This window comes from Antedon mediterranea, chromosome 6 (genome assembly GCF_964355755.1).
Source record: "Antedon mediterranea chromosome 6, ecAntMedi1.1, whole genome shotgun sequence".
Lineage (NCBI taxonomy): Eukaryota > Metazoa > Echinodermata > Crinoidea > Comatulida > Antedonidae > Antedon > Antedon mediterranea.
In genome coordinates this window covers 703,018-717,823 of record NC_092675.1, presented here as the reverse complement: position 1 = coordinate 717,823, position 14,806 = coordinate 703,018, and the positions used below count along the sequence as shown (strand labels likewise).

Sequence of the window (14,806 nt, the reverse complement as noted above, 5' to 3'; positions counted from 1 at the left end):
TGGAAGTAATTATGCATCCCATAACAGGGCATATCTTTTTAAAATCTAATTTCATATTTAATATATTACTTTTTCATTAAGGACCTTTTATAATAATATATGGAATGGAAAAAAAATGAAATATAAGAAAGAGAGTGAGACAATGACTGGTATAAAATTCTTTGCTGGACAGTACACACGGCGGCCGTATTAATAGCACACGACAAAAAACTAACAAGCATGGCCGAGTTCGGTGACGATCTTTTTAGTGTTTTTGACGAACCGGTGGAGTCCAAGGGGATTGAAAAGCAAGATGACGATCTGCCAGGGACTTCAGACATGGATAGGTTTGTAAATTATGTGATTTATTAACTGTCCAAATGTTTTAGGACGTTTATAATTAACGACTAAAAGCTAGGCCCTATTGCTTTTGCAATGTGTGTGACGTGTGCACGTCGGCCGATCCACCCCAACCTGTCCGTTTCCCCAGTGAAGAAGCTATTCATCACCGCCTAAACCTAGCCTGGAACTGAGGCTAGCTGTTGGCCAGGATTTGCATTAAAACTTATGTTACTGATTTGCCTAGTAGGCCTAGGACGTCCACATTACATTTAATATGTCTAGCTAGTACTGGAAATACCTAAAAGAAGGATTATATAATAATCACAAAAACAGAACTGTATTATATTACTTATTAGCCTAATTAATAATAATTATACAGTAACTCAGAGTAATAATATTTTTTGATGTTATTTATTGATAAATTCTTCTAGTCTACTTAGGCTAGTCCTAGGTCAAAAAACAATTTAGGACCTTGCTAAGTTGATGGGTTTTTTTTCCAGACTAAACCTGTTATAAATTCACTGCACTTTTAGTTTTACAAACAAGTTTGCATTCAATTTCATACAATATTTAATTTTGAATTAATTATATATTAAATATTTGATTATTAATACTAGGCCTTTTTTGTTTCAAACAATTGTTATTTTAACTAGTCTTTGTTTGTAAAGTAACTAGAATCTACAGCCTATCTTTGTACTGTCACAGTGTATGTCAGTAATTACTAAGTAATAGACGTCTGTTTATTGATGTATGGTACATCTAGTCAATTTTTTATGCTATGTGCTTTTTTGTTTACTTTCCCCTTAATAGCTTTTCTGAGGCCACCATCACTACAGGTGTTGCAGAAAAGCGCCCCCTATCAGATACTGAAGAAAGTGAAGAATTTAGTAAGCGAGTCCGAGTTGGACTTACAGAGGATGATTTAAGGTGCATATGTTACTATTTTAAATAAATGTTATTATTATGCAACTATTTAAAATGCTTAATAAATAATAATCATGTTTTCTTTTTTTAAATTATTTGAGTAATAGATAATAATAGTTTCAGTAAAAATGTAATGGGTTTATATATACAAAGTAAAGACATCTTTGTCCAGGCATGACAATAAATGTTGTATATGAAATAAAATAATTTTAATAAAGCTAAATATTAAATGCTAAATCGAATTAAAAAAAACTACTTCTCAATGAAAACTACAGCTATGCCCAGCAGATTTGCTGTAGGATAAATAACAATTTGGAATTGACTGACTTTAAAAAAAAAAATGTATACCTGGGTATTCGTTAATTACACTGTTAATTTGTTTACAGCCTAGAGTCAATTTTACCAAAGGTGTCTGTACATCCTGTTGAAGGCACTATTTCAGGTTGTACACATGAAGTAGCTGTACCTACAGATGAGCAATATGAGGAGTTGAAGCCAATGCCGGATGGCTCTAAACCTGCTAAGGTATAAACGATTTTGCCCTTAATAGAGCATTCCCTAAATTAGAGGTAGCCTAACGTAATGTCTACACTATCAAACTAGTTTTACAAAAAAGTGTGATGTGCCCAAATATGGTAGTGATATGTCATCATGTTCATATGGGCACATCACATTTTTGTCGCATAAAGTTTGATAGTGTAGACAGAGCTTTAGTGTGAAACATACATTGCTTTTCATGGACATGGAAAGTGTCCCCTGAATCAGGGTGTATGTGAGAAAATTTATTAGTGCATTTTAGTGTTACAGTGCATATTATATCAAAACAATGATTTTAATTTCTTTCTTTCTTGCAGGAATATCCTTTTATCTTAGATCCGTTTCAGAAGGAAGCACTGAAATGTCTGGAGAACAACCAATCAGTACTGGTGTCTGCTCACACATCAGCAGGCAAAACAGTGGTAGCAGAGTAAGAAAAAAAACTAAAGAGCACATTTACCTGTAACCAAAATATAGTTTAAAAACTTTCCCAGGACAAATTGTATGGATGTATGCATGCTATAGTAAACATGTACTGTAGGAGTGGAGTTGTGGCTTGGTGGTTATGATGCTTGGCTACCAATCCAAGGGTCTTGTTATATGTCAGGATTTTTTCTAATGAAAAACTAAAACTCCACTCCCAAAGACTTGGAATGGGACTTTCTTTATGTATAGCATCTTGTGTATAATGTTTGTCTTGTGAACAGGATTGCCACCTTTAAGAAGGATAGTGAATGAATTCGCCTATGGTTATCCTTGGCAATTTGTCTAAATATATAAAAACCAAAACAAAATTTTCATAACAAACAAATCTCTCAATTTCTAGACAAAAATTGTTCTTTTTTTAAACTTTAAAACCTACTTTCACATCGTGCTTATATTTGTTCCGACGCCCTGAGAGAAATATCGCGAATGATGAGCATGCTTTCACATCGATCACGAATTTGTTTATCTGTTGTCAAGCGAGATTATTCATGCTCCTCATTGTTGCTATTTTTAGATATGCAATAGCGATGTCCCTTCGAGACAAACAGCGTGTCATCTACACAACGCCAATCAAAGCGCTCAGCAACCAAAAGTATCGTGAGATGTTTGAGGAGTTTCAAGATGTAGGCTTGATGACTGGTGACGTAACAATCAATCCAACTGCTAGTTGCCTTATTATGACGACAGAGGTGAGTGAGTATATAGTGTAAGAACAATCATATGTATAATGTAACAATCATACTATAAAGCTCTATCTACACTATCAAACTTTATATGAAAAAAAATGTGATGTGCTCGTACATGGACATGATGATGTCATATCACTACAATATTTGGGTACATCACACATTTTTTGTCAAACTAGTTTGATATTGTAGACAGAGCTTAATGGTGTTAGCAAAACTTTGTGCCACAAAGGCATTCTCTAATTTCATAAAAATAATGTAATTAGTTATTTCCCATCAGTATAGAGTAATAGTTTCTAAAAAAAAATAGAAGTTTCTATAAAATAAATGTTGGTAACAACATTTCCATTCACAATTTGGTTGTTTACTTTTCAAGATTCTTCGAAGTATGTTGTACAGAGGATCAGAAATTATGCGAGAGGTCGGCTGGGTAATTTTTGATGAAATTCACTACATGCGAGATAAAGGTTGGTTTTAGTATAGTTCACAGCTTTTTATACGAAAATAAGTAATAAAACATTACAATATTCATTAATTTTGTTTTGGTTTATGTAGAGAGAGGTGTTGTATGGGAAGAAACAATTATCTTATTGCCGGATAATGTTCATTATGTGTTCCTGTCAGCTACGATACCAAATGCAAGGCAGTTTGCAGAATGGATTTGTCATCTTCACAAACAAGTCAGTTCACATACTGTAAAACAAATAATTACGAACTTAGGGAGCTATAGAAAATTTACTCATGCATGTAATTTCAACTAAAAAATTGAATTTCCAATTACTGAAAAAGTTACAAGATATAAGAAACTTCATTTGTCTTCGTTAAAAAACAAAGAAATGTCGGTTGTCAGCAATTCCGATTAAAAAGATACATACATAAACCGACTAAATAAAGGGAGACTCTAAGATTTTAAATACAATTTTGAGTGAGTTTATTTTGTGGAACATAATTTTTTTTTACATCTAATGTCAGTATTGCCAATTTTTATTTTTTTTTAAATACACAAAAAAGAATTTCATGTAACTATTGATTTTTTCCCCTAGCCGTGTCATGTTGTGTATACAGATTATAGACCAGTTCCTCTACAGCACTACATCTTTCCCGCTGGTGGAGATGGCCTCCACCTTGTTGTTGATGAAAAGGTAGGACAATTTATAGCTATTTATGTTATTGTATGTGTTCCATAATAATATTGATTTTTTTAAAGAAATTGTCAACTATGTTTATTATTTTAGGGTGATTTTCGTCAAAATAATTTCAACACAGCAATGTCAGTGCTAAGAGACGCAGGAGATGCTTCTAAGGGGGATATGTCAAATAGAGGAAGGAAAGGAGGAACGAAAGGTATAGTATTTGTGGAGCTGTAGGTTTTCTTTTTTTTTCTTCATATCTTTCTTTATTCTGGGAAATTCATTCAATACATAAGTACTTGTCTCCCGTGAGGTCCAGTTTTAAAATTAAATCAAAATATATACAAAAAAATACTTTAAAAACTAAAATTGCTCTTAAATACTCTCTTTGCTTGTTTTAAAGGAATTTGTTAGTTACCATCGATTAATTAATTTGTTAATTTCAGGCCCATCTAATATTTATAAGATTGTAAAGATGATAATGGAGAAGAGTTTTCAGCCAGTGATAATCTTTAGTTTTAGTAAGAAAGAGTGTGAGGTGTACGCCCTCACTCTTGCTAAGTTAGACTTCAACACTCCAGAAGAGAAGAAGCTTGTTCAAGAAGTCTTTGATAATGCCACTGATGCCCTCTCAGACGAAGATAAAACACTTCCGCAAGTAAGAAAACATCAGTATGGCTGTAGGAAGTTTATATTCCTGAGTCTAAAGCTCTGTCTACACTATCAAACTAGTTTGACAAAAAGTGTGATGTACCCAAATATGGTAGTGAAATTCCCAAATATGGTATCGAAATGACATCATGTCCATATATGGGAACACTGACATTGTACAGGGTAGCAGAAATAGATGAATTTCTGTTCTGTTTTATGTGAATTCTTTTACTTCCTGATTTGATAATATTGGTTTTTTACTGCACATGGTTTATCATCCTACTCCTATTTTTTGTTGTTTTTTTTAACCAGTAAGTAATAAGGAACTTGATTTTATTTATAATTTACTTGCAGGTTGAAAATTTACTCCCTCTGTTAAAAAGAGGAATTGGAATCCATCATTCAGGATTACTCCCCCTGCTAAAAGAAGTAATTGAGATCCTTTTCTCTGAGGGACTTTTGAAAGCTTTGTTTGCGACAGAGACATTTGCAATGGGGTTGAACATGCCAGCAAGGACAGTAGTTTTCACCAATGCTAGGAAATTTGATGGCAAAATGTTTAGATGGGTTAGTGTTTTTTAAAACCTTTTGTAAAAGTTCCAAAGTAGTAAGAATAAGTTACTGTTGCTGACCAGACCAAGCATGTGTACATACAGTAGTAGTAGTAGTACAATCCACTCACTGAGTACTTGTTTGAAAATACTAGTGAGGATAAGGTAGCATGGAAAGGAACTGGCCACCCTACCACATAATGCAGAAGCTTGGTAAAATGACCTCCTTCCCTACATTCAGAATGAACACGGGACTCGCCTTAATGTTGGTAGAGAGAGTTAGACTTTCATTTTATTAATTTGTTTGCACCTTTTTCTAAAAGCTTACATCAGGTGAGTATATTCAAATGAGTGGTCGTGCAGGAAGAAGAGGCTTGGATGATCGTGGTATTGTTATTCTTATGGTGGATGAGAAGATGAGTCCAAGTGTTGGCAAGAATATTGTACAGGTATGAAACCTTTAAATTTATTCAATTTGGATATGAATTCTTATACATTATGACATTCAATTCATTATACCACGTTACTTTTTTATGTTTCCAAGGTAAAAGGATACTCTCTTGTCTGCTTCATGCTACAGAAGCTAGGGATAAGCTCAAGCCCATTGATACCACATGACTTAAAGCTCTGTCTACACTATCAAACCAGTTTGATAGAAAAGTGTGATGTCATCTTGTCATATATTGATGTCATCTTGTCCATATATGGGCACATGACATTTGTTTTTTTCACATAAAGTTTGATAGTGTAGACAGAGCTTAAGACTATTTTTTAAACTCCTTTTGTAACATAACTACGCTATTGTATTTATTTTAATAACTGATACTTTGTTTTCAGAAATGATTACCGTTTTTGTTGATTGATTTTTCAGGGATTACCCGATCCTTTAAACAGTGCATTTCATTTGACATACAACATGGTGTTAAATTTATTACGAGTCGAAGAGATCAATCCAGAATACATGTTGGAGAAATCATTTTACCAATTCCAGAACTACATTGCAATACCACAACTCATAGATAGTAAGTCACGTTCAAAGTGAGTGAGTGGCCGAGCGGTGGGGCCATAATTACTAACAATAACATCGAGGCTCACTTGCTCCATGGTTCTGGTGGTACAACAAGTCTTCTTGGATAAGGACTATAAACCGTAGGTCCAGTGCACACAACTAGCTCATGTGCACTTTAAAGAAACTAGTACATCTTTTGAGACTAGTAAGTGGTTACCCCAGTGTACTAGTACACACACAGCTACTGTCACTCACAGCCACTGTCACTCACAGCCACTGATAATAACGAACCAGTTATTGACTAAAGAGGTCACCAAGCATAAATAAATAATAAAAATAGTTAAATAACATCTTCCGCTTTATAGAATATCAACCATGTTCTCTTATTATTGAAATTAGAATTGAAACAACTTGAAAAGGACTACAACAGCAGGAGTATAGAAGATGAGGAGAATGTTGAGACATATTATAAGATACGCCAACAACTGGAAAGGTTAAGAATTGAGATACAGGCAGTGTTAACCAAGCCAAAGAATTGTCTTCCATTTATGCAGCCTGGTAGGCTTGTTCATGTGAGTGACAATGTTCGTAATACATAACCACTCCTTTAAGACTATTCAGGGGACACCCTTATTAGGAAGACTTTCCTTTGAACTTAATGAGGAACAAGATACATTCAGCTTGGCATGCCTATTAAAGGGACACCCTTTTGGGTCCTGAAAATGTCCCCTTAATAGGAGTTAAGTGTTTTAATAAGTACTCATATACATGCTAATTACAATGTTAATTTTTATGATACTCCATTCTGTGTCCCATATTTATTCTTTTGAAAAATGTTTTCTTTTAACAGGTAAAAAATGCTAATGATGACTTTGGTTGGGGCGTCATCATTAATTTTAGGAAAAAAGCAAACCAGAAGATGGCAAATCCAACAGATGACTCTCCACTATATGTTGGTGAGGTGCTCCTGAATGTATCGAAAGAGAGCATCAAGAATGCCGTCACAGAGTCTGCTAGACCTCCTGCGGAAGGTGAAAGAGGCGAAATGACTGTGAGTGTAGATTAATGTTGTCACATTATGATATGAAGTTCAATAAATAAAAACATATGTTTGTATTCTTGTGGATGTTTTCACAAATCAAACAGTGAATTATACTTCATATATTTTTCTCAGAGCCTAGCCTCTGATAATTTTATCTCCTTCATGAAACAGTCTTTAGTGTACCATTTTGAAATTGTAACTTATATATAAACAAATCAGGCAAAGAACATTAATTCTAAACCGCTCGGTGAAAATACTGAAATTTGTTTAATTAATTTGAAACGATAAAGATGAGGAAATCTTTGAGAATGAGAAAAAGTCGCCCCAACCGAGACTCGAACTCGAACCGCCTGCTTGATATGCAGATGTCCTAACCATTAGACCACTGGGGCTTTTATGGTATTGTTCATATATATATATTGCAATTCTACAGATTATTTATAATGTATGCTGTAGCTAAGATACTCATACAATTTGTATTATGTAGGCTATTTTAGGCCTATTTGAATTTGATATATGCATTACATAGGAATTTCACACGAATATCGTAACTCTGATTTCGGTACGGCAGAGGACAGAGAAATTCAACACACACTTAAGTTTCATTAAGTAATGGGTTATTGTATATTATTATTTGTGTTATTTAGGTTGTTCCCATTATGCTGCATTTAATAACTAAAATGAGTAGTGTCCGGTTGTATATACCAAAGGATCTAAGACCTACAGACAATAGACAGAGTGTTGGAAAATCTATACAGGTAATTCAGATTCAGATTAATCAGTTTTAAGGCATAAAACTATGTTCTCAATAAAAAATGTTTACTAGCAAAAACACATTGTAGTTCTTGGTCTAACGTATCAGGTAGTTAAAAATTCATGGAAGCCAGACATATAGCCATACAGATCAGAAAAACAAAGTAATCTTCTACTAGTATTCAACTAATTATTTACTTAGGAATTATTGTGCTACTTTAAATGTTTTGTTTTGTTTTCGCAGGAGGTAATAAGAAGGTTTCCAGATGGTTTACCACTTTTAGACCCAATTGATGACATGGGAATTAAGGACAGTGGACTGAAGAAACTTGTAGAGGTAACACAAATTATTTTTCTTTCTGTCACAACTTATTATTTTATTTATGTAATTGTTTTTTTTTTAGGTGGGCAGGACACCCAGCGTCAAAGTCTCAACCCAGCCTGAAGCTCCTCACATTTCAACATAGTACCCACCCAACAAACCTCTATATACCTTGATTACTGTTTTGATTGTTTCCACCCATAACTCGCCACCACCTTAACTCTCTCTTTTCTCTAGCTATATCTCTTTACTACTTTTATATTATGTGAATTAAGAAATATCAAGTGTATAATACAGTGATTGATTTATTGACAGTTTGATTTAATGATTGTTTAATTGTTCTGTTTTTATTGATCAATTAAATTTCTTAGCTAGGTAAAAGCATGTTTTATCCATTAATGGTACGCCTAGTAAATAACTTTTCGATTAAACTTTCAGAAAGTTGAAGCGTTTGAGAAAAGACTGGTTGAGCACCCGTTACACAAGGATCCAAATGTGAAAGAAATATTTGCAGAGTATGAAAAGAAAGCCCTAGTAAGCTATTGCATATTTACTTGCTGTCTGTGAACTTATTTAAGTACTGGCTAGTACTAAAGCCTGTTTTCCAGTCGACGTTGAGTTGCAGCGAGTTGCTTTGTAATGCATTGATATGAACCAAGAAAACCAATCGGGTAAAAATGTGTAAATATTAACTGGAAAACAGGCTTTATCTTGGAAAAATTAATATTGGTAGACATTATGAAAGCATTCCCGAACAATAGACTGTAATAAAAATATCAATATGTAAATAGTACTAAATAAAACACTTTTTTCCATTCACTTAGTATTTCAAACTCTATTCAACAACATTTATTTATTCTCTATGTTTATTTATGTTAAAGATTGCTTTAGATATCAAAGAAGCAAAGAAAGAGTTGAAAAAAGTAAAAACAGTGATTAAAATGGATGAATTAAAATGTAGAAAACGTGTCCTGAGACGACTGGGCTACGCAACTTCAGCGGATGTTATTGAGGTGAAAGGAAGAGTGGCATGTGAAGTTAGCACGTGAGTAGAAAAACAAATAATGTTTTTATTGTTAGGTTTACTTGAAGTTAATTTTCTCTGTCTTATTATGTACTGTCATTATGTTTACAGTTATCCATCAAAACAGTAATACTACTTTAAAAGATGATTATAGTGACATGAGTCTCTATTTCATGTCAACAAGTTTATAGAAGAAACACACCTACAAATACTAAACTAGGACAATATCTGGAAAATGGACAACCCCAGTTTTTGGTACAATCATTAGATATGACTCATCTTGACCTTTAGATTTTCATAAAAACAAAATGACCACTAAACTGTTATGTTCATTTTTAAAGTATTCCATCCTGCTGAAGCTAAGCTTAAGGTACCCTGTAGTTTAGCAAATGGCCAAACTATAAATAGAGGTGTTTTAAGAGCTTGTGACCATGGAGTTAGTATGCAAGCATTGTAACCTGCACCTGCACCAAACATTTAGAATATTGAACATGCAGTGACAACTGAATATAATCTGTCCAGTGAACTCAAATTCATTAAGTTGTTAAAAGATAAACAAAATTACATAAAATGTTTATATTATCTGGAAATAATTACATAAACAATTTTTTGAAGAAGTTTATGTTATCAGAAAGTCTGTTAATTGTAATGTTGTTAAAGTACATAAGCACTTTATAACAGAAACATTGCTTTAAATCTCTAAGGAAGATGAACGCATAAGATAATTAATTTCTTATTTTTTCACAAATAGCAAATAGGAGCAAACAAAAATAGCTTTTGCTAATTTTTTTCTTGATCCAATTTTTGGTCAAGTGAATAACTATTAACATGGCAGATTCAACAAAAAAAAATAAATTTTTTTCATGGGGACAATATATCTTTAATAATGAAAAAAATAATGTTTTCTCAATTCTTCTTTTTCAGTGGTGATGAGTTGATGATAACTGAGTTGGTATTCAATGGTGTTTTCAATGAGTTGACTGTTGAACAAACAGTTTCATTGTTAAGTTGTTTTGTATTTCAAGAAAAAGTAAAAGAAATGCCAAGATTATCGGACGTTTTGGCCGGACCACTGCGGCAAATGCAAGTAAGTATAAAGATATATTTATAAAATGTACTTTTGAAGGGCTAGTGTTGAAGGGCTAGTGTTGAAGGGCTAGTGTTGCTCAAAAGCTCTACTAATTTTTTTCGCTATTTAGTTTTATCGTTATGATTTAACTTTTTGATTATTTTATTTTGTATCCATTGAGATCAGCCACTGATACCCACAGCATTGTCATTTTTTTCAGTAATTTGCCTTTGGATTTATAAAAATATTAATAAGGATGTCCCAACAATAAACATGATATTTTACATTACAACAACACACTGCTTGATTGAAGATGAATATCACTTTCTGTTAATTTTTCCATTTTTAATGAGTTGCGTCCGGAGTTTTTATTGCCATTGAAGAAAAACCTTGCACTGTTAACTGCGACGCCCAACAAAGAAAGGAAATGCTTTTCTTAAGCTTTTATTTCATGATATAAAGGGCTGAACTCAATGTCCTATTGTTTGCACTGTAATTTTCACAATGTTGAGGGGAGGCTCAGGCCAGTATCCTCAAATCCCCCATCCCTTCTCTTTCCTATATCCAGAATACTGGAAGCAAATACATTTTGACTTTTTCAGGATTCGGCAAGGAGGATTGCAAAAGTGAGCGCTGAAGCAAAGTTAGACGTAGATGAAGAAGAGTATGTGGAATCATTTAAGCCATTTTTGATGGATGTTGTCTATGAGTGGTGTAAAGGGGCAACATTTTCACAATTATGTCAAATGACTGATGTATTTGAAGGTAGAGTTTATATTATTTATAATATCGTTTTTTGATAACAATTATGTTTCATATTTCCCTTTTGTAAAGATAAAATTGTGACTCTACAAAGCTAGTAATAAATGAAGGAGAATTTGTTTTGCTGTATAATGCGTTTTGATTCTGTGCTTGTTGACAATTTATCCAAACTCTTACCTCAGTCAACAGACCTATTTCACTGGTGACCTGATGCAGTGGCGGATCCAAGATTTTGAAATAGTGGGGCCCAAGGCCTAAAAATGGCAAATTTTAGGTGCTGAACTGAAATTAGTGTCCTATCTTTTGCATTACAAATTGAAAAATTTAGGAGGCCACATGCCAATGGGTTTTTGGTTGAATTTAACCATTTTGTTATTTTAAGTGAAAATATTTATTTTGTCCGGTTTTTTTTTCTACGAAAATGAATAAAACTACAAAATACTTTATTATTTTTCATGTTTTTGGGGGACAATACATCTTTAAATGGTAGGCCTCCATAACCGGCTGTCAAAGCTTGAGTTGTTGCTGATGTGTTTTTCTTTTTTACCTCATATTCTTTTAACTTTGATATTGTCTTCATTATAGGAAGCATCATTCGAGCAATGCGTCGCCTTGAGGAGTTAATGAGACAAATGTGTCAGGCAGCTAAGGCAATCGGCAACACAGAACTGGAGAATAAATTTGCTGATGGTATCACAAAAATCAAAAGAGACATTGTGTTTGCTGCCAGTTTGTATTTATGATCAAACAAACTAATTTCTTATTTTTATGACGTTTTTAAATATTATGTTCCTGGAAAAAGATATCTACTATGTTACTACACTTTCTTGATGTTTTTCAGTTTTATTATCAACTTCACCCACCTTGTGGGGATTTTTATTTTGTGAATGAATTTGAAATATTTTAACGTTTTATTATATAAAATAAATGTAAAGACAAAAGTAATGTAAATCCACATTTCTATGGCGACCCTGATGTGTTTTCATTACAATATGATTTCAGAATACATGTTGTATACACTATCAAACTTTATATGACAAACAATGTGATGTGATGTGCACTTGTATTGACATGATGATGTCATATCACTACCATATTTGGGCAAATCACACTTTTGTCAAACTAGTTTGATAGTGTAAACAGAGCTTAATAGACTAATAAGAATCAAAACTTGTGTTTTTTTGTATATTTCTTTTTTCTTTTAAATTTGTTTAATGATTAAAGTATTTTAATAACTTTCAAATAATCTGTTGGTATTTGAGTTTCAATTTTTATTCACACGCAATCGCGACTCTACAGCTCACTATGTCTCTTTAGTTGTATACATCTAGGAGTTTGTAAATAAATTGTTCATTTTCATAATATAATAATAATAATTCATATTTTTTATACTATTTCTGTGATGTTCTAAATTTCTATTGCTTCTTAATATGGATTCCAGATAGTGGCTACAACATCATCCTTCATTATTAATGCATCTGGGGAAACATTATAGGCCTAGTAGTCTAGATTTACCAGTACTACATACTATTACATTAGTTAGTAGTCAGCTGCTGTTTTTGCAAACATTAGCCTCCATAGCTACCATAAAACCTTGAAAAGAAGCCCATCTCATGAGCTAAGTTTAAGATAGTATGGACTATTTGGTGATTTAAAGGGTGATTTTATGCTCGGTAACTTGTGATGCAGATATATTGTATGATCGGCTTTGTCATACATTTATTTTACAGTTTATAATGGTATTTTGATCACATATTTTTGTAAAATTCGCAGGTAATGTTTAAAAAATTCTATTATTGTAGTGGTAGCCTAATTCACGAAATTGGCAACGTTCATTTCCCAAAGAAGCTCCTCTTTAGTTTGAAAAAGTAAACTCGAAAAGAAGCCCATCTCGAAAACATCCCTAAAGGATGTTTACAGGTTTCTTTCGTGTTTCATTGCTCCAGTTAAATATTAATTTTGTACTGTTTCGATTTCCGTATTGTGCAGCTTATTATCTTTTAATCTACTTCTATTCTATCTATTTATCCTTGTTATTTACTATGCGCACTTTATAGAGTAGAATGCAATATCGCTATTATGTTCTGTAATCGCCTCAAAAAAGTCAAACTTTATTCGAACAACGTTTTTGGATCAGCGGCACACGTTTATAAAACAGTTAAAAAATAAAATTACATCAAAACTATAAACAAAATTAAATTAATAAAAACGGTCAGCAAGTAGATTTAAATAGGCCTACATAAAAATAGAATTGCAGCAAATACTTAACTCAAAGTGGAGAATGGATCTATAAATTAGGTCCATGGTTTGATGTTGATTAAGACTACCGGGTAAGTCTACAAAACGGAAGTCAACTAAAAAATAAAGTTTAATTATTAAAATTTATTAAAAATGTACTATTTTACAAATTCAGAGGAATGTTGTTTATATATTGTTGTTAGTTGCTCTGCCTAGTATTGTTGTTATTATTAGGAGTATAAACAGGTTTTTGTGTCATTTAGAAAATGTTATAGCCGCGGTCTGTACCCGCCAATCCACAATCAATATCAATGATATCAATATTATTGGGCCGTCTATCGACACACGAAGGACATGATGTGTTTTGGACTTTCGACTATGACGTCAGAGCTTTGTGCTTATGAGTAAAGCCGAAAATAAATAGTACGTGGGTTTATTTATGACCAAATCAGGATATGACAATTGAAATGCTCCGATTGTTTTGCCGCCACTCGACTAGACAACGGTAGCGGCTCAAACTAAACGTTTTCCACTGAGACCCATTCTCATTTTTGTTTTGAGTGTCAATAAAAAGTATTGTAATTTTACTGTTTCCATGCCGTATCCAATGTCCTATTTGTTGAGCCCCAATTGATTTACGACCAAAAGCGTTCATAATATAGGCTCCGATTATTAATCGGTATTGATTATATTGATCAATACTCACATCCTCTGTTAAACAATTGTTTTCAATCAATCACTTTTCTACATCAATGAATCCAATAGCAGAAATTACTATTTGACAGTTATGAATATATTATCAGGGATTTTCTTCTGATCATTGAACATTCAGCAGTGACTTTACAAAATAAATGCTTTTTTAAAGTACTTAAAATGCCTATAAAAAAATAAAGAAAACTAATCATGATGAAAGTTGATCACACTGCATTACCCAATTGTCTTAAAAAAAGTAATTAGATAGGCGTACTTAATTATAATGAAAATGTTCTAAATGTGATGTCACAGTCATGATTATATACCATCATAAATAAATAATCTTACGTAATATTCCACTTTTATATTATTGTTTTGACTGATTGCTACCAATTATTATTATCAAGAACAAATGACAAGTCAACTACTGTCTTTGTTTTGGTGGTTTCTGGCGACTTTAGGCAGTGATTTTTACTGGCTGCTATTAGATTATAATCTACTTATAATATACCCTTGGCAATTTTAATAATATGCAGTATATGCAAAATTAATTCAAAGACATTAATTAACTAAAATGTAAAGAAATCCAAATAATTTAGCATTGAGAA

At 32.8% G+C, this 14,806-nt stretch overlaps 1 protein-coding gene across 1 annotated transcript; it reads left to right on the top strand.

Annotated features, from left to right (window-relative positions):
• Window positions 1-213: 213 nt before the first annotated feature.
• Window positions 214-12,513, top strand: LOC140052285 (exosome RNA helicase MTR4-like). Its single transcript, XM_072097763.1, has 22 exons — window positions 214-326; window positions 1,132-1,248; window positions 1,632-1,770; window positions 2,100-2,212; window positions 2,783-2,957; window positions 3,331-3,421; window positions 3,510-3,634; window positions 3,998-4,096; window positions 4,190-4,298; window positions 4,531-4,742; window positions 5,090-5,302; window positions 5,610-5,735; window positions 6,158-6,308; window positions 6,695-6,867; window positions 7,146-7,346; window positions 7,985-8,095; window positions 8,335-8,427; window positions 8,851-8,946; window positions 9,294-9,457; window positions 10,361-10,523; window positions 11,108-11,270; window positions 11,853-12,513. Exons 1-22 carry the CDS (start codon window positions 220-222, stop codon window positions 12,008-12,010), a joined length of 3,099 nt encoding a protein of 1,032 aa, XP_071953864.1. The 5' UTR covers window positions 214-219; the 3' UTR covers window positions 12,011-12,513.
• Window positions 12,514-14,806: the final 2,293 nt, after the last annotated feature.